The sequence below is a fragment of the Centruroides vittatus genome, unplaced genomic scaffold, assembly GCF_030686945.1.
Source record: "Centruroides vittatus isolate TY-2023 unplaced genomic scaffold, ASM3068694v2 scaffold_373, whole genome shotgun sequence".
Lineage (NCBI taxonomy): Eukaryota > Metazoa > Arthropoda > Arachnida > Scorpiones > Buthidae > Centruroides > Centruroides vittatus.
In genome coordinates this window covers 430334-458136 of record NW_027122704.1, presented here as the reverse complement: position 1 = coordinate 458136, position 27803 = coordinate 430334, and the positions used below count along the sequence as shown (strand labels likewise).

Here is a 27803-nt window from a genome sequence, read left to right as displayed (position 1 = left end):
TAAGAATTTATTATTTTATTTTAAAAATTTTTGTAAAATCTTAACAGTAATTTCTCTTCGAAAAGTTGTCTTTACATAAAATGAACAATTTCAACATTATACAAAACAATTACAGCATTTGTTAAAATTAGAAAGAAAAAATTCTTTTTCTATTCATGGAAGAAAAATATTTATTTTAAAAAATTGAATTATTTTGTGTATAATATAATTTTCAATTGAAAAAATACTAATGTTAATTTATTTGACGCTAGTTTAATTTGGCCATTTATAAATTCTTTTATTTCAAAAGAACCTGATTACTATAAAGTAACCAAATGCAAGACACAATAATTTATAATATACAACCAAGTCTGAAGCTTTTGTATAAATTATAGATATTTTAATGATAATTTAGTCTATTGAGATATATTAAAATCATACAACTGAAGCAGTCATAAGCTCATATACTACTAAAAAATTTATATGAATCTGAAAGACAGATCTAAATTATCATAAATTACTCATATTTTCTTCTGCAAACGATTAACTTTTCATTCTATTTACAATTCTAATTATCATTGTGAGAACTCTTCAATATTATAAAAACAAAATTCCTATCTATATTCAATGAATGTAGATAGGAATTTTGACAGATAAATTATGTATTCCTATTTAATTCCTATCACAATTATATTTTCTTTCTCTAATTATTTAAATATAAAATTTCAATTATTATTTACAAATATGTTGCAATATAAAATAGTTTTTATTGCATTTGATTGCAATACACATTTTGTTGAAAAATTTTGTTGTTACAATGACAAAATTTTAAATTTAACTAAACTAATTTTTCAGGTTTGTTTAATATTTTATATTAAATCTATTTCACTTAAAACAATATTTATGAAAATATTTTAAATTTTATTTATATAAATGGTGCTCAATTAAAAATGGAACACTTATACAAATATAATTTGACCCCCATGTGCCAGGATGGATACTGGGTGTGCTGTTAAGAATGTACTTTGCGATTCATTGAATCAAGTAGCTCAAATATCTTGGTTGTCACATGGTTCAAGGCTGCGTCAGTTGTCATCTGTAGTGTTATATGAAAGTTTGATGGTACTGGATTGATAACTATGTGATCAGAACCATAACTGATATTCAGCTTTGATGCAATCTCTCTTATAGTGATGTATTGATTTTATATCAATAGATCATTCCATGTACATGTTGACCAATATCATCTATAGTCACATCTATAGTGTGGTTGACTGAACCAAGCATCATCATTCACAAACCCATTTACTTCATTCATGCACATGAAATTATCTCCGTATGTGACAACCATTCTTTGGTGAGATTTCCAAACACCAACACCTTCAGCCATGAGTAAGTGCATAACTCACTGCTTTTCTTTACTCATTTCCATACTATATTTCAGATATAGACTGACAGTACCACAAATGCAATGCAGACGATTATATGGTCTTGCTCACGTGACATCCTAGACCAGGGGTGGTCAACAGTTTTTGCCTCCGGGCCTAATTGAAAAGAAAAATTTTTTCGGGGGCCGAAATATTAAAATTAAATCATGTGAAATACAAATATGCTGACCCGTGCGGCAGGTCAGGTTTGTTCGAACAGAAGTTCCTGACGCATGCACAATGTCACTTTACAATGTAAAGAAACGTACAAGCAAAAAAAAAAGTCGACAGACAGGTGGCGCTGTGTGTCACATGTGAGCATAAACAGTGTGACATGGCAGATGAGTTTCAGTGAGTGTGGGGTCTTTCATTCTTCAAATAGTGTAAATTTGTAACAGACTAATACAAAAGTTGTGCTGTACTATAGATTACCACCTATGGAATTTTGGGACTTTGAATATATATTTGAACTCGGGAGCGAGATGAGTTCAACAGTACCCTACTTTTGAACTGGAGACAAAAAATAAGAAAGTCGTCATACTTTTTTAATTCTATCATGCAGACGGCACTGTAGTTGCTAGTACTGCCATCTTGCGGTAAAGTCTGCAAACCATGACGTCGGACTATGGTCATCTGCCAGCGAGATAGGTTAGGTTTGTTAGACAAGCCACAAAAGCGTATGTAGTACTAGCCGACCACGAGTGACAGCGAGTGTGTCGGCGGCTGAGGGGCCGTAGGCCCAGAGGTCGAGGAGCGCGAGGGTGTGCAAAAAGGACTTAACTCTGACTGCAGATGATCAGTGTGCTCGTGGATCAACATCTGCCTTTGTTGAAGGTATATATGGCTGACTTGTCGGACTGCCTGTTAAACACGCAATAGGCTTAGCGGAGAGAGTGACGAGACTCCCGATCATCACGCGATCGCCAGAAAAAGTATGATAACTTTCTTATTTTTCGTCTCTAGTCTAAAAGTAGGGAATTGTTGAACTCGTCTCCGTCCCCTCAGTTCAGATATATACTCAAAGTCCCGAAATTCCATAGGTGGTAAGCTATAGTATCCCAAAAAGTTGTAAATCTCTACAATGGAATTTTTTTTTAAATGAAGAAGTATCGCGAATCATCCATTTGACCAATTATTGGAAGTTAAGTAGCTAATATTGAAAAATTAATCGCAGGCCACATAAACCCATTACACGGGCTGTATGTTGGCCACCCATCTTAGATATTTGTGGTATGGTACTTGCTTCAATGAATGGCATAGTCCATTCTTAACAAGTGAGGTATCCAGCACTGGGCATCAGTGTCAAATTAGTTCAGGAGTTCTGTTTTTATCGAACATCCCCTAAACAATCTGAAGACTGCTTCAAATTCTTCAAATAAAAATTTTTTAAATGTAAGAATACATTATTACAATGTGTTTCTATAATTTCTTTTATTGTAAACATAATATTGAATTTATAAAAATATTATAACATAAGCTCACATAAATTTATAATAAATTTATTATACCATATGAAACTTTCTAGAACTATATTTTGCAAAATTCTTGAATCAAAAGTCTCTCATAAATCTATATAAAAATATTTTAGGCTATGTTTGAAAATAAATAAAAATTTAATCCTTGTATATTAAAAATAAATTTATATTACATGACTAGACAAACATTATAAAATATGTATGAATTATGATTACATACATGACACTCAAAAGAAGACCTAATAGCTTGGAAGCATTGAAAATCTTATAGATTTATATGCACTATATAATTTAGTGTTTGAAAAAGTTAATCTATTAATAACTTTTCAATTATTTATATTTAAAATTGAAGAATCATAGATAAATTTATCTAATGTTTATAAAATAAGATAAAGAAATACAAATAAAGATCTAATGCACATAAACAGTCATACTGTATTCTAGTCATACAAACAAATTAACTGTGACTAATTATTTTAAATAAATCAGTTAATTAATTCTCAATAACATATCCCTTTTAAAGTAATAAACCAATTACTTCATTTGCATCTGAATTATTTATAAATGCAAGAATGCGAAGATATAAAATGAAAAAATTCATCTTTATGCTTTCACACCTGTAAAATCAATTTCAATTTATTAAAAAAAATTTAAATTGTAAATTTAAATATAATCATCAATTACCTTAGCTTGAAATTAAATCTTAATTGTTCCCACCACTTTGCAAACTCCTTTGTTAAACCAGATTTAGAACTTTTAAATACTCCACTAGTAGCTTTTCGAGCCATTAATGTATAACGATCAATTGGATGGCCATGAAGCTTGTTTATGGATCGAATAGTATTGATGTTTCTAAAATTTATACAAATACATTAATAAAATATAATTAACAACAAACCAATAATTACATTATGAAGCTGTGTTATACAATGTAGATGAAGTTTTTTATTTGATAAATATTACATTACATAAATATCTATATTTAGAAAGGACCATATGCATTTCCCATAGGAAATCTGCCTAAACAAATAATCCTACAACAAAATTCAGCCAGGCCAGTATAAAACAAAACTTGAATGAGAAATAATCCATCTGAAGCAAAAAGCTTCTTGGATATCAGCCTATAAAGAAAGTTATGTTGAAATTTTCAGCTGTGTTAAGCTGTATGATGAAAGCAGATTGATTTATGAGACAGAACTGGATCCTTTATCATGATGGTACCCCCTGTGTAATGAATGTTCTTAGTCTTACTTATGTAATCAAGAAAGCATAATGCTTCCCCAACCAGGCTTTTATCTTTTCCACAAAATGGAACCTGCATTCTTCAATTTCTCTTTCAATCAGAAGCAGAGATGTAAGTCATAGCAATGAAAGCCCTTAAAGCCATTACAAAAAGTGGTTTCCAAGACTACTATAACAAATGCTCTGTATGCTGGAAGAACTAAAGTTAGTTGAAGAAGACATCCTATGTAATAGGAGTACATTTTATTTTGAATAGGGTATAGTTTAAGAGCTTTTGTGCATTGTGCAATATGTTCAAAAGTGAACCATTTACCTATTTTTAATGTTATTTAAAAGCATGAAATAAATTTTAAACTTTAAAATTTTTACAAACATTAATTTTGTGTGTCTGAATATATTTTCTTCTATAAAGTAACATGACTGGACACAAGAATTATGGGTCCCTTGACAAATTTTGGTCCCATAACAGACTCTACAAGCATCTGACACATTTACTTGTGGGCAGCCTGTAAACTAACACATTATTTTAAATATATGTTATAATGTTGTTTATAAGTCTTCAAAATATTTTCTACCACTACTATCTGAAAGAATTTTTTAAGTTTTAAATATATTACTATTATTATGTTGGGTTAAGTGAGATATACTCGGTTAACACCGGTGGCTGTGTACTATGCCGGACCAAAGTCAAGGCATAGTAACCAAAACAGAAATTAAAGAAGTGCATCAGTGTGTGTGTCTGTATTCAGGAATTTTCTCATAATATGACACGTATTCAATATAGTGGCCTTCTGTAGTGTGATGTGTGTCTTCTGTAGTGTGTAGTGTGTTTCTATTCAATTGTAATGTGCCCAGGCTTTTGTGTAGTGTGTGTGGTATCACACCTGTAGAGGAGAGAACAACAGGTACAATAAGCACCCTATCCATCCTCCACAGATGCCTCATTTCCTGGGCGAGTTCTGTGTACTTGCTAATTTTTTCAGTGCATGCGTTTTGTATATTGTGACTGTTTGGAATGGATATGTCTATAATGTATGTGATTTTATTGTGTTTGTCAATGAATGTGATGTCTGGTCTGTTGTGGTAAATTGTTTTATCTGTGATTATGGCTCTGTCGTAGTACATTTTGTGCGTGTTGTTTTCCAATACTGTCTGTGGAATGTATTTGTAGTATGGTTTGTGGATGTCTACTAATTTGTGTTTCTTTGCAAGCTCTTGGTGTATTATATTTGCTACTTGATTATGTCTGTGTAAATAATCTGTCTGTGCCAAGAGCTTGCAACCAGAGGTGATGTGTTGTATAGTTTCTGGCATAATGTGACATTTTCTGCATGTGTCATTTGCGAGTGTTGCATCTTTGAGTATGTGTTTTCTGTAGTTTTTAGTATTTATGACCTGATCCTGTATGGCAATCATGAATCCTTCCGTCTCCCCAAAGAGGCATCCCCGAGCTAACCAGCTGTTTGACGCAGTTTTGTCAACAAAATCCTGGGCCAGATCGTAAGGATGCCTGCCATGGAGTGCCTTTCGAGCCCACGATTGCTTAATGGTGTCTATGCTTTTTATATGTTGTGTTGTGTCCATATGATGTGAGTGTAAGTTTAATGGTGTGTTATTCGAGTCTGCTAGAGTTACTGCTTTATGTAATTGTGATGTTTCTTGTTTTTTGTAGAAAAACTCTCGCAGTGACTGTATTTGTTTGTAGTGAAGGTTAACTATGTCAATCAGGCCACGTCCGCCATCTTTACGTGGAAGGGTTAATCTTTCTGTGGCAGATTTAGGATGATGTTGTTTATGCTTAGTAAGTGTTGTTCTTGTTTTCCTTTGGAGTTGCTCAAGATCAGTGTGAGTCCAATGTATAACTCCAAAAGAATATGTGAGTACTGCAATGACATATGTGTTTATTGCTTTAACTGTGTGTTTTGCATTTAATTGTGTTCTGAGAATAGCATTTAACCTACTTTGGTATTCTTTAATTAATCTTTGCTTTATTTGTGTATGTTCTGTTAGTTTGGCCTGTTGGAATCCTAAATACTTGTAGAACTCGCCCTCTTCCATGGATTCAATAATGTCTCCATTTCCAAGTGCAAAATCTTCTTTCTTCAGGATTCCTTTTTCTATGTGAACTGTTTTGCATTTATCTAGGCCAAATTCCATTTGTATGTCCTTGGTGTATGAATGTGTGATTTGTAGGAGTTGATGAAGTTGTTTTTGTGTGGATGCATAAAGTTTTATGTCATCCATGTACATGAGATGTGACAGTGTAAACTGTGTTGTTTTTTTGTGTCTGATATTGTAACCATATTGCGTGTTGTTTAACATGTTGGATAATGGGTTCAGGGCTAAGCAGAACCAGAGAGGACTCAAGGAATCTCCTTGAAAAATTCCTCGCCTAATAAAAATTTGCTTTGTTTGTATGGAAGTGTTACTAACCCTGAGATGTAGTGTTGTTCTCCAGTGCTGCATAGTGTTTTGAAAGAATGCAATGAGTGATGGATGTATTTTGTACATGTGTAGGATATGTAGCAGCCAACTGTGTGGAACACTATCGAATGCTTTTCTGTAGTCTATATATGCCATGTGTATGTTTCTGTGTTGTCTGTGTGCTTGCCGTAGAATGACTGAATCTATGAGTAACTGTTCTTTGCATCCCCTGTGGTTTCTACGACAACCTTTTTGTTGTTCTGTTAGAATGTCGTGTTCTTCAACATGTTTGTATATTTTGTTTGCGATACAGGATGTCAATAATTTGTAGAGTGTTGGAAGACATGTAATTGGTCTGTATTGTGTGGGGTCTGTGGTATTGTTGTTTTTAGGTTTCATGTAGGTGATGCCCTGAGTAAGAAAATTTGGCATGTCTTGTGGATTGATGATGATGTGTGTTAGATGTTTAGCTAGTTCCTGGTGCAGTGATGTAAACTTTTTGTACCAGAAATTGTGAATGTTGTCTACACCAGATGTCTTCCAGTTGTGTGTTCTGTTAACAGTATATTGGAAATCATGTATGTTTATTTCAACACAGGGCATAGTTGGTATGTTGTGCAAGTTTCTGTTCTCCTCCTCGATCCAGCCTGCATCAGCATTGTGCGTGACATCACTGGACCAAAGAGAAGACCAATATGTTGTGAGTTCTTCTTCTGTTGGTGTGCCACTGTGCTGTGTATCAGTGTTTGCTTTGTTATTAATTTGTCTGTAAAAGAGTTTTTCATTGTTTGTAAATAATTTATTTTGTTGTTTTCGTAGTGTACATGTTTTGTATCGTTTGAGTCTACGTGCTTTGGCAGCAAGTTTTTGTTTTAGTGTATCAATGTATTCTGTAATGCGTGTGTTGTGATGTTCATGTTTTGTGTGTGTTTTTATTTTCTTGAAAATGTTTTTGAGCTGTTTCCTTAATTTGGGTGTTATGTTGTTTTTAGTGTATTGTGTTAGCCTGCCTAATTGCTGTCTAATGTCATTTATTTGTGTTTCTATTCTTCTCTGCCAGGCAGGCTTGTGATAGAATTGTGTTTTCTGTGTATTTGTCTGTGATTGTACTTTCAGTCCATGGTGTGTCACTACTGTGACTGCCCCAGCATAAACTAATGTATGAATGTCTGCGAGTGTAGAAATTGAATGAATGTAGTGTGGTAATAAGTGAGTGTTTACATAATTTAGTGTTTTTCCTACTTTCTTTGACGTGTTGATTTTTGGTATTCGTGGTCGTTGTGTGGGATCTGTACCTGTATATTTAGTGAGTGTTTCCTGAAATATAAGTGAGAGCGTATTAACTAAATCCAAGTCTATGTTATCAGTGATGGATGAGGAAGTGTCTGTAGTATCATTAGTGGTAATTGTTGTATGTGTGTTATTATCAATGCTTGTTGCTGGATTATCCTGACAGGTTACATGATCTTCATTAATGTTAGATGTTTCTGTCTGTTGATGTATCTGATCAGCAACCTGTTGTTTGATAAGTTCAAGTGTTGTTTGTGGAATAAGGTTGTTGTGTATAATTGTTCTTTTTTGAACAACAACCCTTTGTTCGGTGACAGTGAGATGAGGATACTGTTGTGTGAATCTATGGTGTAGTTGTTGTCTGTATGCTGTCATGTTTGTTTCGAGTTTTGTGATAGTGTAATAAGTACGGATGATAAACTCGTTCATTTCTACTGTCCATTTCATCCGTTGGCGTGATTTTTCAGCCTTTGTGGTCTGTGGATGCATTGCCACAGCAACACCAAGGCTGGGTTGGTTCCTCACATCTGTTGAGGGCATTGCAGTAGCCATGCTTGGGCCGGTGCTGCTTTCGCCACCGGTAACCAAGGGAGACTGTGACCTATTTTTCGAACGTGAGCCTCTGCCTAACCCACGAACGCGGACCTTGTTAACCCGGGCGACGTCTGAGCCGGTATCACACTTTGATCTAGTTATTACCATTATGAATATCTCCACAGAATGTGGGTGTGGTCACTCTTAGCTTCATTTCTCCCCATAGACCTTACTGGCATGGGTGTCCCTACCAGGAGCTTATGCTCCAGCCTGCATTGCCCTATGGATCAGTAAAATTACTGGGCTCTCCCACCACGACCAGGTGGTGACCACGGGAGAGTTATTATTATTATTATTATACAAGAGTATTTTTTTAATAATTAGAAATATTAATGAAAAATTCAGTTTTTGTACATGCTAAGTTAAATTTTTTTTATATCTAATAGTACATCATTGGGTTCTTCCAATGATTATGTAAAGAACGTTGCTTCATAAGGATTTTTTTCATAACATTGTGAGAATGATTTCAACTAAATCATAATAAATGATATAACACTTTGAGGTAAATATAGTTCTAGAATATTGGAATTTTGATTTGGTAGTAAAGTAAAAAAAAATATAAAAGTGGGACAGGGTCCAACATATTCAGATGGACCATCCCCAAAAAATTTCTGGGGATTTTTTGACCCGTTCAGATTCGATCGTGAGTCTCCCAGAACAGTAGGCTGCCATCTTGACTGCATGGGTAGTTTGTCACCCAAGAGTTGATTATCCAGATTTAATCTTGTGTTCCACAGATCAGTTAAGCTAACTCCTTAACTATCTCAGCAATCCAGCTGTCCAATATTTTATATTTCTTATCTTTGGCCTATTCTTATAATTAAAAATTCACATAAATAATAATGGTATATTCAGTCTATTGAAACAGATATAATTCTATTAGTTCTTGTTATTTGTTGTTATTAATTAAATTTAAATAAAAATGAATTCATTAAACTAATAAGTGAATATTAATTAGCAAAATATATTTTATTTTTAATCTGTATAAATAATTTTATTAATATTAGTAAATAAAGTATAATATACCTGAAAACAAGAAGCATTGAAGATGGTAAAGATCTAATAGCACACATTATTTTATCAAATTTTTCTTTCGCCATTTTCTTCATATATTGCATATCTTCACTGGATAAATTATTTGGAATGTGGAAACCTGATCTATCCAATGGACGCTGCATCAATATTTCACAGAAAAGATAATAATCTGTAATACAATTACATAAATTAAATAGTATCATATTTATAAATACAGCAGATTTTTAATACAGTATCATTAAAACGATTGTTTCTAACCTTTAACACCTAATTCTTCACAATGTTTTTTCATTCCAACATGATCATTTAATATAATTGATTTCCATAATTTGCATAGAGAGAGACGAATTTCTTCAGGCAAATATTCATATAATCCATGGTCAAGCAAAACAATTTCAGCTTTTCCAGTTTTTTTATCTTTTCTAATATAAACTAAATATTTAAGAAAATTCAAATATAGATATAATGAAAGAAAATATTCATATTATTTTATTTTAAAATATTATTATTAAAAAAGAAAAAATTTCATGTCTGGCTAAACTAATATATAAAAATAAAATTTAAAAAAAAAGAGTAGAAAGTTTAGAATTTATAAGAAAACATCAATAACAAAATTTAAATTTAACAAAGCAAGCAACATGTTGGCATAATAAATAAGAAGTGAAGGTTCAAATTGAACTCTAGATTATTATTTAGATAAAAAAAAACTAGGAAAATTGGAGTAAAAACTGTTTCTAATAAAGTCACTAGGAATAACAGAATTATTCCTAGTGAAAATTATGTATTGATCTTTAAGTTATTAATACTGTAGAGTAGATTGGAAAATAGCTAGACATTGAGAAATTGCTAACTTTTTAAATAATAATGCATCATAATAAAATTTGTGCATGCATGTACTGTACATCAATCAATGGAATTTTGTAATTCTCACATTGGTAGTGTGGACATTGATCAAGAAAGGCCACAAGTGCAGTGGCAAAAAATATGGCTGACCACTTATCTTTTCAGGAGCAAGCAAAGATTGCTGTGATATGAAGAATGGAAATCAGTGGTTGCTGTGCAGAGATGGTGGCATTTGATTGAGAGACATCATGCCACAATCAGTCCAGAAACAATCAAGAATTGTCATGTGAAGCTAATGAATGACCACAAATTTGGTTATGGATACACAGAAATGGCCCTTTATCTAAGTCACAATCTGAGGAAAACATGTCATTGGTGGATGGCACTTGTGCCTACATTGAATTTTGAGATATGCACCCATATTTAAATTTAATAAGGTTCATGTCAAACAATTTTCATTATTTTTGCATTAGAAATGTATAAATTATAGCAATTTCTCAATGCCTAGTTACTTTCCACCCTACCTGCAAAATAAATTTTTTTTTTTAATTTAATAGTAAATTATTCAATGGGATCAGTTATTTAGTTAAAATAAATAAAAGTAACTATAAAAGTGATGTATACTTCAAGCCAACACTTAACTATATAACATACAGTAGGTGATCGGTTAATGAACAAAAGACTTTTATGTTCGGATAATGAACACCTCACAGAACAAACACAAGAAGAAGCAACGTAAAATAATGAATACCGATTGGTCTTCCCTTGTCTTCAAGCAACAATTTGAAACTTTTTGGAGCACGGGGGACATCGACATCAACGCTCAACCCAGTATATACTTATCGGATAGTATTCCTCCAAACTTTGAATCTCTCCCTTGTAATTCCAGCCTTTTATTTTTCTCACAGAAACAATTTTTTTATAATAATCGCAAGACTGTCAGGTGGGCATTTGTTAAGTTTTGTATCAGTTTTTATTTTTGAAAAGTGAGAGTGGGCAGAAGATGTCTGATGTTGTTAGGCAGTATGGCTTGAACAGGTCTACAGTAGGCTGCAGTTCAATCTTATCAAAGAAAGGTACAGTATAATCAAGAAGACTCAAGCAGCTAAAGGAGTAACAAAAATCTCATCCGAAAAATAAAGAACATTGAAGAGCTAGTAATGAAACTTGAAACTGATCTCACGACAGAAGAATGCCAAGAACTCTTGAATGAAGAACACCAAGAAACTCGGTGAGATATGTTTTCTTCTGAAAAAGAGGATTAATGCCGATATCTGCTATTAAAGATCTTTTGAAGAAGTGGGAGGATGTCAGAACAACTGTCTTAGAATGGCATCCAAACCAGGTTGAGGTTAATAGGCTTAGGGATCTCTACAATTAGAATGCTATTAATTACTTCTGAAAAATCCTGAAGAAGAGAGAAAAGCAATCGACATTAGACAGATTCTTTAACCCCCACAAACAGAAAAAACATAACATACACTCAAACCTGTTTTTGTGCGGTCTTTTTTTGTGCGATTTTTTATACGTGCAATGTGTTTTGTGCAATTATTTTTGTGCAGTATACCAATTTGATTGAAATTCATATACCGCACACAATAAATCACACAAAAAAATCCTGAAGAAGAGAGAAAAGCAATCGACATCAGAAAGATTCTTTAACCCCCACAAACAGAAAAAACATAACATATACTCAGTCTTGCATTTTTATTAATGTATTTTTATTATTACATATAAATAAACGTAGTGAAAAAGTATATATTTTTTATTTTTTGGGATCTCCAGAATGAATTAATTAATTTCCCATAAAAACCTATGGTAAATGATTCTTGTTTTTCTAAAGTAACTGCAACAGCTATTTTGAAAATTCAACTTTTTTAGTTCTGTTATCAGAAAAAACTCAATTTACTATAAATGTTTTGTTAAAAACCATAGATTTTACAATTTTAAAATCATTTATACTACAGCTAAATTGAATTTTTATAATGGATAAAAACTATGGAATTAAGAAAAAAAGTCTATAAACTCTAATTAAACATTTTTTGCTGATTATTTTTATCATTCTAATAACTTTACTTACTGTTCCCTGGATGAGGATCTGCATGTACAAAACCTGTATGAAAAATCTGTTCGGCAAATGTTAAAACTAATTTTTCATCAACCTGAAATTAAATCATACAATGGCAGTTAATACTTTTACATATTTATTATATAAACTAAACACATTAAAATATCATTATTTAATATTTGCATTTGCGTGTGTAGAAAATTATAGAACTTCATAGCTAAATCTAATTCAAAGAAATTAAAATCTGTTTAAAAAGATGTAATAAATTACAACTGGTGTTTTAAGTTTTACTAGAACCATTATTGTCTTAACTACCTGTTATGTCTTTTAGAATGAGAAATATTTTTTCAATATTTCATAATTAATGAAGATCTTGATATTTTTTTAAAAATATGTCTTATTATTTGTTTAGTCAGTCACAAATTTCCACTTCATATTACAATCTTAGTAGAGGGCAAATAAGTTAGGCCGCGACTCCACTAGCCGTAAAACAGCCGTAAAACTCCTCGCCGTAAAAGCTTTTAATCATGTGACCATGATATTTTACGCCTGAGCAAGTCGTAAAACCAACATAAAAGCGAGTTGAGCAGTGTTCAACTTTTGAAGTGAATACGACCGTAAACCGGTACCATCCACCAATCAGAAGTCAGTTAAATCTAGGTCATCATGACACGGAGTGAAAATAGCGAAAAACGAGCTTTTGTGTACGTTCTCTCGTGGCTACTCTAGAAGATCTGGAAAGATCTATCGAAAACATCCGAAAGTATTCATGTACCTACGACAAGAGGTATCCCGATTATAATAATGGATGTCTAAAACACACGATATGAACGGCCAAAGGAAAATCCTTCAATTTAGAGGAGTATATAATAAAAAAGCTAAGCTTATAAATGCTGTATATTATCTTAATAATATAATAATAAAAGTCAATATAAGAAAGTAAAGATATTACTTTTACTATATTTGTAATTATAGTATAGAGAAAACTCGTAGAATATAATTATTGTCTTTATATCGATATATCACATATACACCGTAATAGTACTGTCGCCGTAAAAAGCTTCGCTAGCCGGACCTCCACCGCAATCTGAGCGCAAACGCAAATAGGTCACGTGATTAAAAGCTTTTACGGTGAGAGGTTTTACGGCTAGTGGAGTCGCGGCCTTAAACATAACATTTAAACACACAAAATTCAAATGTAAATTATATAAAAGTTACTCATTTGAATTTTGTTTTCATCCTGGATAGATCTAAGTCTAGAAACACTACAATTGTTTTATATTATATTAGTTAATCTAATATAAAAATATTGCATCGTTTTACTTGAATTTTCGGAGTGTTGGTGAAAATGATTTTAGTTCATTAATTAATCATGTAAAATGTAGTATTTTGATGTAAAAACATCTTATCTACTTCCAAGTTTAAATGAAAGTTTACAGCAGTGGTGTAGCATAGTGGGGGCGGCAGGGGCAGCCCGCCCCGGGCGGCACAATTTCACAATAAATAATAAAATACAATACACCTGTACAATACACAATAATGATGATTGTTCTTGCCTAAAAGTTCTTTAGAATTACTGTATATTTTAGTCTTTTAAATTGAGATACCTAAATAAGGGAGCAGAGAAATTTTCCTTAGCCCTGGGCAGCTGACACCTATGCTACGCCACTGGTTTACACTCTCTGTCTGTCCACAATCTTATAATCAGTATTATTTAGTTAATAAATTAAAACATCAAATTAATTTACTGTGCTTTATTAAACAAATTTAAGTTTTGCAGAATTGGATTTAGCTATGAGCTTTTATAATTTTTTAAATAATAGTCAAACAAATATATCAATTATGATATATTAAACTTTTCACTGTCTTGTTATAACTTGACAATAAAAACAAGTATAATTTTTATATTATATTTAAAACAAAAGTACAATTTTTTGAAAAATTTACAAAGTTATTTAATACAAAACATTCTCAATGCTTAACAAATTAAAAATATTTGAAAGGTAAGTATAACAATGTTCTAATAGTAGTAATATTTAATCATAAAATCAAAAATTTTTAGATAGGTCAACATATATGAGCTAAATCTATAAAGTGTTGCACATTAAACTCTAGTCTTTTAGCCTATCCTCAGGGGATGACAGAAATACAGCCCAGATTCTATAATACAACATACTCTGTATGTTGTGTTATAATCTGTTTTAGTACTCGCTGAAGATGCACTAAGAGACTTGAAAATACTAGGGTTTAACTGAGATGTTTTTAAAATTCTGATCTCTAAGAAAGTGCAGGCAGAAACTGTCATTAAAAACTATTGAATAAGTGAAATGTTTACAATGAATTCTAAAAAATGAGTCAAAAAATAAATTAAATGGAATGTTAAATGAAAAACATTCCTTTAAATACGTGTTAGTAAAGAGGATGTACAGCCTTCTATTCTTAGCTTGACTAGAGAAGCAAATAGAATGGCCAGCTCCAATCTGATGCTGAGATCATCCTGAGGATGATTCCGTTCAAGCTTCTGTTTCACTGCATTCCTGAATACAGTGAAACAGAAGTTTGGCGGACCTCATATCTGCAGGGACTGAATGGCAGAAGCTAGCTGGCATTGGGATTCAATCTTATCTCACCTGTCCAGTACTATACTGCTAGACTAACATAGAACATTAAAAGTGTGAAAAAAATTTACTTTTTATAACCTCACATATTGTATAAAGTAGGGGTGGCCAACTGTATAAAGTAGGGGTGGCGATCGACTTGTTGTCATAGGCATAGTCTAAGTGGGGAGGGGGAAGTGTGAAATACATACTATGTTTATACACTGTTTCAGTACAAAGTGCACTCACTGCTTATGAGTCGAGTCATAACTGCATGCATACAATTGCGTTCGGTTACAAATATAATACATTAAGTCAAGACATCGCTAGCGATCGACCAAAATTGGCTTGGAGATCGACTGGTCAATCGCAATCAACTTGTTCGCCACCCCTGGTATAAAGAATAAAATCTAAGATAATCATTTATCAATAAAATATAATACAATTAAAAAAGTTAGAATAATTCTAGTTCATTTGCCTTCATAACACATGAATTAAAAATAAATTTATATGCAAATACAAAGTTATCTTTACTTTACTTATCATGTTTTATGAGTTATTTACATAAATGAAAAGAATAAATTCAGCCTTAAACTTTTAACATGGTATAATTTGAGAAAATCAAAAGCACAGATTTAATTAATTTATATAAGTAACCTCTGTTAACTGGAGAAACAATAGACTTACTTAAAATACCCAAACTCCAGCAGTAACATGCAATATTAGCATCAGAACTAACATTTTCAGAGTTCTTATGCCTCCATATTCAGGTTCTGCAGTCATTTGAATGTAAAACAAATTTTTTTGTTGAACATATGATGACATTTGTATGAAACGTTTTTTTTAAAAAAACAAACTTTATGTACTGTTTAAATTTTAGCACTTATAAGTTACTATTGCTTGGTTAGTGCTAACGAGTTGCTGTTTTTATAGTGAATGGCAGTCTTCCCTTGAAAATTTTTATTTATTTATTTTTTTTGAGATGCCATATTTGTGTTTTTTTTATCTGTGAAGTGTAACAGTTTGGTTTAATATACATATGTGTGCATGTCTTCCTCCAAGGCTATAGTGGATAAAGCGGTGTTGTCTCATCCTTTTTTTATTGATGTTATGTGCTCTTGGAGGCATTGATGTAAGGGTCTTGTATGGCCCCTATATATTGCAAATGCTTTTCTGTTCTGTTATCCATTATTGGCACTGCATACACCCCTAGAAGGTTGGACCTGTTGATATTATCTTTATTGTTGTGGAGTATACTATATATTGTTAGGCTTCTTTTGTAAGCTAATGCAATTTTATTGGTTTTTACAATTTCCATATAGTTATATGCTAGCCGCTTGTTGTACATTATGCTTCTGTACTGTTGAGGAGTTGCAGGTTTCTTATCGGTGTTATTTTAATATTGCTTAATCAGGCCTTCAATGTTCCTCTTATCAGGATAACAGAACAGGAAAGCATTTACAATATATAGGGGCCACTACAAGACCCTTACATCAATGCCTCCAAGAGCATATAACATCGATAAAAAAGGGACGAGACAACACTGCTTTATCCACTATAGCCTTGGAAGAAGACATGCACACAAATGTAGATCAAACCAAACTGTTACACTGCACAGATAAAAAAAATGCAAATATGGCATCTCAAAAAAAAAAAAAAAATCAAAATTTATAAGGCGGCAAGGGAAGACGGACATCAATTATAAAGACAGCAATCCATTGGCCCAGGCATGGAAAACCTTATACAAGATACTAGCTGACCCGGCCACACGTTGTTGTGACTCAAAATGTATCTATTATAAATGTATAACACTTCCCCCGTGGGGAGAATTTCAAAAAATCCCTTCTTAGTGTACATTCTCTTGACGTACCCTATTAAAACGCGATCAAAAACGCATCTAAAATAGTATAATAAAAGCCGAGTTCTTCACAGTAAGCCTTAATCCTGTCCCTCTCCCCGTGGGGAATATCGAAAAATCCCTTTTTAGTGTATATTCTGTTGACGCAATTAAAAACGCAAAAAAACCGCATGTAAAATAGTATAATAGAAGCCGAGTTATTCACGGTAAGCCTTAATCCCGTCCATCTCCCCCCACTGGGGGGAATTTCGACATGTATATTATATAAAAACACGTGCGTATTCGAATGCAACGTTGTGTCAAAATTTCAAAGGAATCGGTAGGAACAAACGAACGTTATATTTTATTTATATAGATAGATAGAAAATGATCTGCTTCAGTCCATTCTCACAGAAAAGCATGCCTGACAGAAAAGCAAACTTAGGTCGTCGGAAGGTAGTGCCATCTGTTGGACATAAAAGCCTTAATCCATATATAAATATATTTTTGAAAGGGGGGAAATGGTGTAGGGGTATGAAAAATAGATAGTAGCCGATTCTCAGACCTACTGAATATGCATATGAAATTTGGTAAAAATCGGTAAAGCCATTTCGGAGGAGTAAGGTAACTAACATTGTGACACGAGAATCTAATCATAAATTTAGTCAGATTACTAGAATCTGACTAAATTTCTTGTAATGGAGTTGGCATAATGATCTGTAATTATAAGTAAATTGCAGTTCATTGATTTATTTAAGTGACTTTGTAGTTTGTTAAATTGAAAGTTCAGTTTAACATGAAACTGTCATTCACATTTGTGTACTTATCCATATTACTTTTCCTTAAATTTATTAAGAGATCATCATTAAAATCAATAAAAAAAATTCAACTTTTAAATAATCACAATTTACTATATTTACATAATTTGTTTAAAACAATAAATAAATAATTAAGCAATGACTACTTGAATAATTTATAATGATTAGTTGTTAATCTTTTATTTTAATTTTTAAAAAAAATTTTATTTAAATGTGGTGATCAGCTAATTTAAATATTTATCAAAATAGATGTCATACATTTATTTCTTGGAAGTTTTAAACTATATTTGAGAATATTAGGTATTAAAGTAATTTCTAAAACAGTTGGAAACTTTATTAATTCTGATTAACCAGAATATATGAATAAGTGAAATGATTGGTTGAGCAAGAATAAAGAATTAATACTATTTTCACAATTATGCTATACTCCTCCGAGCAAATCAAATATATATTAACTCTTTCCGCCCTGTGGGCACTAAGAGGGCCTCTTATAGCAAGTCTATTATGTGTTCGGCCAAGCCCACAATGGGGCGGCCGGTGGTGAGGGAGGGGGACCGACATATCCGGACAGATAAATCTCCGAAAAATTCTTGGGGATTCTTCGATCCGTCCGGATTCGATCCCGGGTCCCCCAGGGCGGCAGGCTGCTAATCTTGACCGCTCGACCATCCGGCCCATCGAACACATCTGTTAATTTGTTGTTCATCCAGAAAACATTTGATTTTAGTTTTCAGATCATTCACAGTACCTTGAAACATAGGCTAAAACAATTTTTTTTTAAATTTTTATAAAATATATGTAATAATATTCTAAATTTTACTATTAAACATATTTAATAACAACTTTATGATAAGATTTAATAATGCAAATTGTTAAAACTATTAAAATTTGAAAAGAAAAAATTAAAAATTGCAATAGAGAAGGGAAAAAACCTTTCATTTAATCATAACTAAAAGTATTGATTTTCAAATAAGATTACTTATATTTAATTATTAGTTGAGTATTAAATAGATATTTAAGGTAATATAAAAATATGTGATTATGTTTAAATTGAACTGGAAGTTTTTAATTTAAATCAATCTTAGTTGCATTTTTCTTCCACCAAATAATTTTCCATTACTAGTAATTCCATTACGAGTAATTGAAATACTATTTTAGATGCGTTTTTGATTGCGTTTTAATAGGGTATGTCAAGAGAATGTACACTAAGAAGGGATTTTTTGAAATTCTCCCCACGGGGGAAGTGTTATACATTTATAATAGATACATTTTGAGCCACAACAACGTGTGGCCGGGTCAGCTAGTAAATATATAAATTTTAAAACAAATCTTTATTGTTATTTTCTTTTTACAAGCTCTTTTATTGCTTCTGTTAAATTTTCCAATGCTTGTACTCTTCTTTCCTCTAGCATCTTCACTTCAGCCCACATCTTTTGATCAAATTCATTTCTTTTTTTCATTTCTTCAACAAACCAAGCTGGTGCCTGTGCAGATCTGTCTTGCTTTCTTTTTTTCGGTGGTCTTGAAATGTTTTCTGATGAGTTAAGGGGAAAGGGATTATAATTTTCAGATGGTACATTAGAGCAAGATGAAGATGGGGATGAAGAAAGTACAGAAAGAGACTGTGAAATCGACTAAACTTTACCAGAACCAAGATTTGTTCGGAGGAGTAGTTACCTTACTCCTCCGAAACGGCTTTACCAATTTTTACCAAATTTTATATGCATATTCAGTAGGTCTGAGAATCGGCTACTATCTATTTTTCATACCCCTACACCATTTCCCCCTTTCAAAAATATATTTATATATGGATTAAGGCTTTTATGTCCAACAGATGGCGCTAACTTCCGACGACCTAAGTTTGCTTTTCTGTGAGGCATTATGCTTTTCTGTGAGAATGGACCTAAGCAGATCATTTTCTATCTATCTATATAAATAAAATATAACGTTCGTTTGTTCCTACCGATTCCTTTGAAATTTTGACACAACGTTGCATTCGAATACGCACGTGTTTTTATATAATATACATGTCGAAATTCCCCCCAGTGGGGGGAGATGGACGGGATTACCGTGAAGAACTCGGCTTCTATTATACTATTTTACATGCGGTTTTTTGCGTTTTTAATTGCGTTTTAATAGGTTACGTCAACAGAATATACACTAAAAAGGGATTTTTCGATATTTCCCAGCGGGAAAAGTGACGGGATTAAGGCTTACTGTGAAGAACTCAGCTTTTATTATACTATTTTAGATGCGTTTTTTATTGCGTTTTAATAGGGTACGTCAAGAGAATGTAGACTAAGAAGGGATTTTATGAAATTCCCCTCACGGGGGAAGTGTTATACATTTATGATAGATACATTTTGAGCCACAACAACGCGTGGCCGGGTCAGCTAGAAATTACCTAGAAATAATTTATATGGCAAAACAACGTTTGCCGGGTCAGCTAGTAATATATATTATACTCGTGTCATGCATTATTCCGAAATTATAATACCTTATAAAGGAAAACAACTTCTGCAATAAAACGAGAAATGTACTATCATTCTGATTTAGCGTAAATGTGACATTTTATAAAATATTCTGATTTTATCATCTCGATTATCAAATTATTACAACACTTAAATTTCCTAATGTAATTCGAATGTGAATTTAAATATAAATGTATATAATTTATACACACTTTTATTTAACATAATTTTTTAATAAACATCTTAAAAATTTTCAGTATTCTTTTACTTACGCCGTTTGAATAAATTTTGCGAACTTTTGCATAATCCCTATCTAATAATCATACATTAATTTATACCTTCGATGTAAATAATTATAATTAGCACTAACCAAGTAATAGCAACTTATAAGCGTTAAAATTTAAACAGCACATAAATTTGTCTTTTTAAAAAAAACATTTGATAAAATCATCATACCTCAAACAAAAAATTTGTTCTACATTCAAATGACTGCAGAACCAGAATATGGAGGCATAAGAACTCTCTGAAAATGTTGGTTCTGATGCTAATATCGCATGTTACTGCTGGAGTTTGGGTATTTTAAGTAAGTCCATTCAATTAATTTAATTCATATAGATTCAATACATAGATTTTGATGATTATGCTTTTAGATATATAAAAAAACTGTTAGTTTATCTTTTGACTCATTATATGATATTTCAATTTACATTAATTTAAGAAATTTAGAAAGATTTCTTACATCAGCAAGTTGAAGTCCAAGATTTTTAATTGCCTTCTGATTGTCTAGTTTTACGCCATTTATATATTCAGCTGTCAATATACGCTGTAATTATAAATTAATTAAAATTTGCTTATATACTCACAGACTTTAAAATCAAATGTATTAAGTTTTTATTAATCTGAATTTTTCTATAATATTTAATATCCAAAATTATTTCCAAATTCTAACTTAATTACAATTTTTATTGGGTTGTTCGGAATGTAATTTCGTTTTTTTATTACTAGAGGAATTAGATGTATTTTTACCAGCCAATTTTATTTTAAACCACATTTCGACAGCTGACATTTTAAGGCTTATTTGTAAAAAATTTTGTTTGATTCTGTACAATTGTTTTTTTTCGGTGACCCATCAAATATGGAAAATCAAAAGCATCATTTTCGGCATATTTTGCTTTTTTATAACTAAAAAATCAAAATGCTGTTCAAACAAGAGAAAAATTGTGCTACATGTTTGGAGAGGATGTGTTGAGAGAAAGACAGTGCCAAAACTGGTTTACAAAATTGCATTCTGGCAATTTTAATATTGAAAATACACCACATTCTGGATGGCCATTTGAAACCATTGAAAACAAAATAAAGGTACTGATTGAAGCAATCTGCTGTATAACAACACGTGAAATCACTAAGAGATTAAATCTGTTAAATTGAACCATTTATTATGACTTGAAATGAATTGGTTTCGTTTCAAATTTCGATATATGGGTTCCCCATGTTATTAACGAGAGATGCTCTCTATGGTTGGATTTTAAAGAAATTTGTTTTTGAGCTTTTACCAGACAATTTAACAATTGATTCGAAAGTGTACTGCCATGGAGTAAACAAATTGAGTAATATCATCAAACAGAAAAGGCCAGAATTGATCAACAAACAAAGTGTAATGTTTTACCATGATAATGCCAAATTTCACACAAGTTTGGTAACTCGTCAGAAACCTTTATAGCTTAGATGGGATGTGTTATCACGCCAACCATATTTGCCAGATCGGGCACACTCAGATTATTACTTGTTCTGGTCTATACAAATTTTTTTAACTGTAAGACATTTACTTGAAATGACGATGTCAAAAATCACTTGAATCAGTTTTTTGTAAACAACGATCAAAATTTTTATGAATGTGAAATCATGCTACTACCAGAAACAATGACAACAGGTATTTGACCAAAATGGTCAATATATAATTCAATAAAATATTTATTTATTATAAGAATATTGCATTTATTTTTCTATGGAAAAAACGAAATTACTTTCCGAACAACCCAATAATTCAGAATTTCAGAAATTTTACATTAATCTTTGTAAAATATATTATAAATCACAAAAACATATTTTTAATCATTAAATTAAAATTAATTGTTATTAAAATTTACACAAAGGATTACTTTTTAAACTTTTAACAAAGTAATAACTATTCTGAAATCTGGTATAAAAAATTACTTGTGGTAATTACAATAACTTATGCTAAGCATTTTTTCTTTTGTACATACTACACTCAAACCTTGGTTTTCAAATATAATTCATTCCTAAAAGTTGTTCTAAAATCAAAACAATACAAACTAAATTAATCCATTCCCAACCTCCAAAATAAAGCACTTTTTTTACCTTTTAAGTTGTATTCCTTACCTTTCTAAAAAATGTTCATTGAAAGCTCTTGTGTTTAATCCTTTATTGACTGACGGAACTTTTTAGTCCCACTTTCTTTGAAATTTTTTATATTATTGTGTGACCAGGGGGTCAGCACCTCTTTGGTGTCACGTTAGGACTGACACGGAAGCTGCAGCAGTTCCACGAACAAACGCGTCAGCGGTCGCGTTTAGGGCAATCGGATTCGGGATGGAGGACGGAACAATGCCCCGGAAATAATAGAGGCCACTTTAACTAAAACATAACGTATATTTATTTGGAGCATGATTTATGTACAACATCAAGGGAAAAGGGAACTAACAACGCGATTAAGAGAGAGAGAGCTTACAATATAATTGTGTATACATTATAGTGTACTGGGACTTACAGGTTCTCATTGTATGGAGTGATGTGTTTTTCTGCTGTAGGAGATAGTAACTCTGAAACTGTCTTTTTTGAAAAAAGTTCAATTAATACTGTTAAACATAATGTCAAACACCAATTGTGTATTAATGAGAAAAAAATTAAAAAATTATATTTAATAATAAATCTGTAAGAAGTCGATTCCAACCTGTTCTATTTTGTTTTGGGATTATTTTTAGTTCATTTATTCTATTTATTTTAGGGCATTTTATTTTGTTAAGAATAGACTACTATACCTCACCTGGGCAAAATTCAAAAATTGGACACACAGCAGATTGCATTTATGCTTTGAGATTGTTTCACTGTGCATGCAGTTCAAACTATAAAGCATTGTTCAAACTCCAAGGTGAATTTTTGTCAAATTTTGCATTTGAACTCTGAAGCATTCAAAGCTAGAGTCATTCAAAGTACAACTGTATTTGCATACAGTAAAAGAAATTTAAAATGTAACAGCACAATTAAAATATTGCATCTTCTACTCAGTGTAGTCACTTTGAAAAATGTCACAAATTTTTATTTGCTTTAATGAAGATGCTTGTTGATGGCATGCTTTGTCATACAATTGTTTTATGAGTATTACATCAATACTGCATATGTCTGGATGTTGCACTATGTACTGCAGGAAAATATCAGCAGCTTTGATATCAACAGTATGAGAAATCTTCATTCTCTTTGTCTCTGTGACATCCTCTTCTTCATCACTTTCATCCTACACACTTTTGAAGATCTCTTCATCTGTTAAAGTCTGGTCTACTATACAATATTCCTCATTCAACCAATTAGTAATGGCCTCTTCATCAACTTCTTCTTCTGGAAGCTTGTGAAACATATCAACAAACACAGCATATGGAAATTATTCTGAATTGACTGATTCACTATCACTTGATGCAGACTCCAACTCTGTCAATCAAAGGCCATACTTTTTCCCAACATTTGACTTTGTAATACTCTCCACAACATTCCATGCGTCTGTTGTTTGGAAAATATCATCACACAAGTTGATTGCTTTCTACACTTTCAGCATAGCTTTGGTAGACTAAATTTCATATTCATCCAATAGGGAGATAAGAATTGCATGTTGATAGTGACATTTAATTGATTCCAAAATTCTTTGGTCCATAGGTTGAATAAAAGCTATCATATTTGGTGGGAGAAAGACAGGTTGTATATCACCAGATTTCAGAAACAAGTCACAGGGATGACCAGGAGTATTATCAATTAGGAGGATGGTTCTTAACAAAAGTTTTTTCTTCAAATCTTCTTCACAGCTGATATAAATTTATCATGGAACCACAAAAAGAATTTCTGAGTCCATCCACACTTTTTTAAGCACAATAATCTACTGGTAGTGTACTTATCTTGTTGTGCTGAAAACAACGTGACTGTTGGCTTTTCTAATTACCAGCAGGGAAGTTTATGACTCCCATCAGCATTACATACACCATCAGTTGATATGTTTTTGTTGTTTTATACCTGTGAGCTTCCTTTTTGTTCATGGCAGCAATGAAGCATTTTGGAAAAGAAACCAGTCTCATCATCTTTGTACACCATAGCAAGAGTTAGTTTTTCCTTTATAATGTCCTCCAGCTTCTTTTAAACTCTTCCACATCTTTTTCATTTTCTGACCAACTTTTCCCAGCAACCGTTAGCTGCAGCATACCATGTCTCTTCTTCCAGTTTGATAGCCAGCTACCACTTACTGCCATCAAATTTTTTGTTAAATGCCACTAATTTTTCTTTGATTACCAGGCCACTGACAGGTAGTTCTTTACTGTATTGTTGTATGAACCATTTGTAAACACCATTATCAATTTTATTGTTCTCACCTTTTTGCATAACTTTTCATTTTCCCAACTTCCTGTCCACTTGGCTGGTGTACTGTCAATGTTGATTCTCTTACCACTTTATCATGGAACCACAGATTACAAGAACATAAATGTGGCATACAGCATAGTAGGAGTACGACCACTCTCTCTACTTACGTGACAGACCCGCATATTTTAGCGGACTTCTCCAAAACCAGAATTATCCTTATCACTGCACACCCAAAACACCTCAAATGGCTAGAGGCCATCGAAATCTTTAAAGTCTGCAAAAGAACCACATGTGTTAATTTTGAGGAGGAAATGTGTCTGTTGATGGCATGGCAGGCTATACTTGACAAAGACATTTAATTTTCAATCATATTTTGAACCGAATGCATGTGCAGTATTTCTCTCTATTCCAACTCAATTTAATGTTCGACCATTCTTTTAAACATCTTACAGAGAACGCAAGCACATGCAGAATTTGAAATCCATGGTTGTACAGTGTGATACCACTAATCCAAATCGAATGGTTGTACAGTGTGATACCACTTATCAAAACTGAAAGTTTTGATAAGTGGTATCACACTGTACAACCATTCGATTTATTTTCGAATGTCAACGGCCAGCCTAGTTGACATAAGAATTCACCAGAAGGGGTAATGAAAATGTTTGCCACTTAAACATTATTCACGCCAGTTAATCGGTTGGTGAGTCGTAAGTTTTACTCTTACCACTTTTTATGACGTAAAGATGAATGTTTGACGTTGTATTACGTAGCAATGGATTTTTGGGAACAATCATGATTTAGCTTCTCTAATATTTTCAATTTCTGCATGACTTCTAATGTAACTTGTTTTCTTTTTGAAACCATAGCTGAAGATCACCATGCGAAGTTGATCACTTTCCACACTTCTAAATCAAAACTGAAGCCTCACACCTGTGTGTGAACTTTCAGTTTTGATAAGTGGTATCACACTGTACAATCATCCATGTAACACACTCCATTTATATCACAGCTGGAAGCCAAACAATTGAGAAGTAGGACTAGCAAAAGTCTAATGTATTTGTTCAAATAGTAAAAATGTTTTCATATAATAAAATAATAATAAATAATATTTGGTCTCTATATTATAAATTGTCTTTATTACAATATTTTCTGAAGATAATGATAATAAATAACATAAGCTTATTATAACATCTTATATTATTATTAATAATTATATATTGATATAATACATTATAATAATATTCAAATTTCTTGTGCAATAGGTATAGTCATAAAACAATCTAATATTGTTCTGTCCTTAATTGTTTTATTATGTATCAATTCTTTATTCACTCTTAAAGTACTAATATAAATCTTATTCCTTCAGGGAAAGAAATTAAAAAAGTAGTAATTTGAATATTAAGTACAGTTAATGTAATCAAATTATTTTTACGATAATTTCAGAAAAAAATTAAATCATCATGCATCAATTTTGGCAAGAAAATTTACTCTTTTCTATAACTTACCTTAGTTGATAAATTCCAATAAACTTTCGGAACATGAACAAATGGCAAATGTGATAATTCCAATGCACATCGTTCCATATTTTTACCTTCATTTATGAAGTCCAATTCTTGTCTCAGATTTTCATTTAATAACTAAAGAAATACACACAAAGTTCAAATCTGAAATGTTTATTGCTACTATAAAAGATATCATTTTAAAAATATCAAATAACATAAATAAGTTTAGTTACAAACTCAGAATACAACAACAATAAAAAAGTTACAGCCTCTTCCAGCAGAAATATTTTATCAATTATTTATTATATTTCAACAACGAAAGGTATTATTAAAATCAAAATGTTATTTTTGAAGTAAACAATAATCCATAATGTTTCTGTATAAACAATACATAAAAATGTTAGTAGTTTGTATAAAAAATAAAACTAAATTAATATATAAATCAAATTATTAAAATCAAAATGTTAGATTTAATTCCAAACAGTCCAATTACCTAACTTGGTTAGAGAGAATAAAAGAAATGACAAAACACAATTAATATATGTAAATGTAAAATTTGTAATCTTTTTATTTAAAATGCAAAAATATATTTATCATCCATCAAAATAAGTTTAATGTTAACATAAATTAAAATACTAAAAAGTATTAAAAATATGTATACTTACATTGAAAGCCCAAGTAAAATCAAAATCGGGATGAATTACTCCAATTATTTTCAAAAGAATATTGATAGTATTACAATCGCCATCAAAGCGTTTATGTAAATCTATATATTGTGCCTAAAAACAAACAAAAAATAATAATTTACAGAAATATCTAGTTTGTTGTTTTCTATAACAAAGCAGTATTACCAATTCTCAGTAGTTAACAATAAACATATCGTTTAATATATCTGCATACTTTTGTGATACAATAAATGCAAAGATAATAAGAGATATTCTCAAATTATTAATAAAGGTGGCAAAAGTTCAAAAAGGAAACAGAAAAATGTCACTAAGTTGAATTACATTAACTTAAAGCTGTCCACAGGTCCTGAGTACAGTATATAGGACTTTCCAGATAATACAGTATCATTAACTCAAAACTATAGATAATTTCAACTCAAAACCTATTTTCTGTATAAGTACAGACTATTAAGATAAACAAACATGATGGCTCTATGCCAAAAACTTCACTATGTCATTATAACCTTGCATTGACATTCTTTTGCTTATACATTATGTTACTGGCATTCCGACTGGAACACAAGGGGCGGCTTTGACGACACCCTCAAAAAGCACCATAAACTGTATACAATCATTCTGTGAACAGATTCTTGAGATATGACTTGATAAGAAATTTCTGGACACAGAAAAATTTGAGATAATTAAGTAATAAACTCGTTAACTTGAAGTTGGAATTTGTTTTTACTTCTTAAAAACTTTGACTTAATGAGGTTTACTATATTTATGCTCAATCATTAAGCTAAGATTTGTTTTTGAAACACATTGTAAATGTGTTTCGAAAACAAATTTTGGTAGATGATCCGAATCAGGAGTTCGCTGTAATTATGCTTATTGTAAT

The 27803-nt window shown here is 31.7% G+C and overlaps 1 protein-coding gene across 1 annotated transcript in view; it reads right to left on the bottom strand.

Annotated features, from left to right (window-relative positions):
* Window positions 1–3361: 3361 nt before the first annotated feature.
* LOC136988658 (uncharacterized aarF domain-containing protein kinase 5-like) overlaps window positions 3362–27803 on the bottom strand; it is a 49789-nt gene continuing 25347 nt past the window's right edge. Inside the window, exons 5-12 of the mRNA XM_067286568.1 lie at window positions 26906–27019; window positions 26244–26375; window positions 20840–20923; window positions 12390–12471; window positions 9725–9898; window positions 9458–9635; window positions 3566–3733; window positions 3362–3498 (exon numbers count right to left, since the gene is read on the bottom strand). Of these exons, the coding sequence (XP_067142669.1) occupies window positions 3399–3498; window positions 3566–3733; window positions 9458–9635; window positions 9725–9898; window positions 12390–12471; window positions 20840–20923; window positions 26244–26375; window positions 26906–27019 (1032 nt within the window). The 3' untranslated portion in view covers window positions 3362–3398. The remainder of the gene's footprint in view (window positions 3499–3565; window positions 3734–9457; window positions 9636–9724; window positions 9899–12389; window positions 12472–20839; window positions 20924–26243; window positions 26376–26905; window positions 27020–27803) is intronic.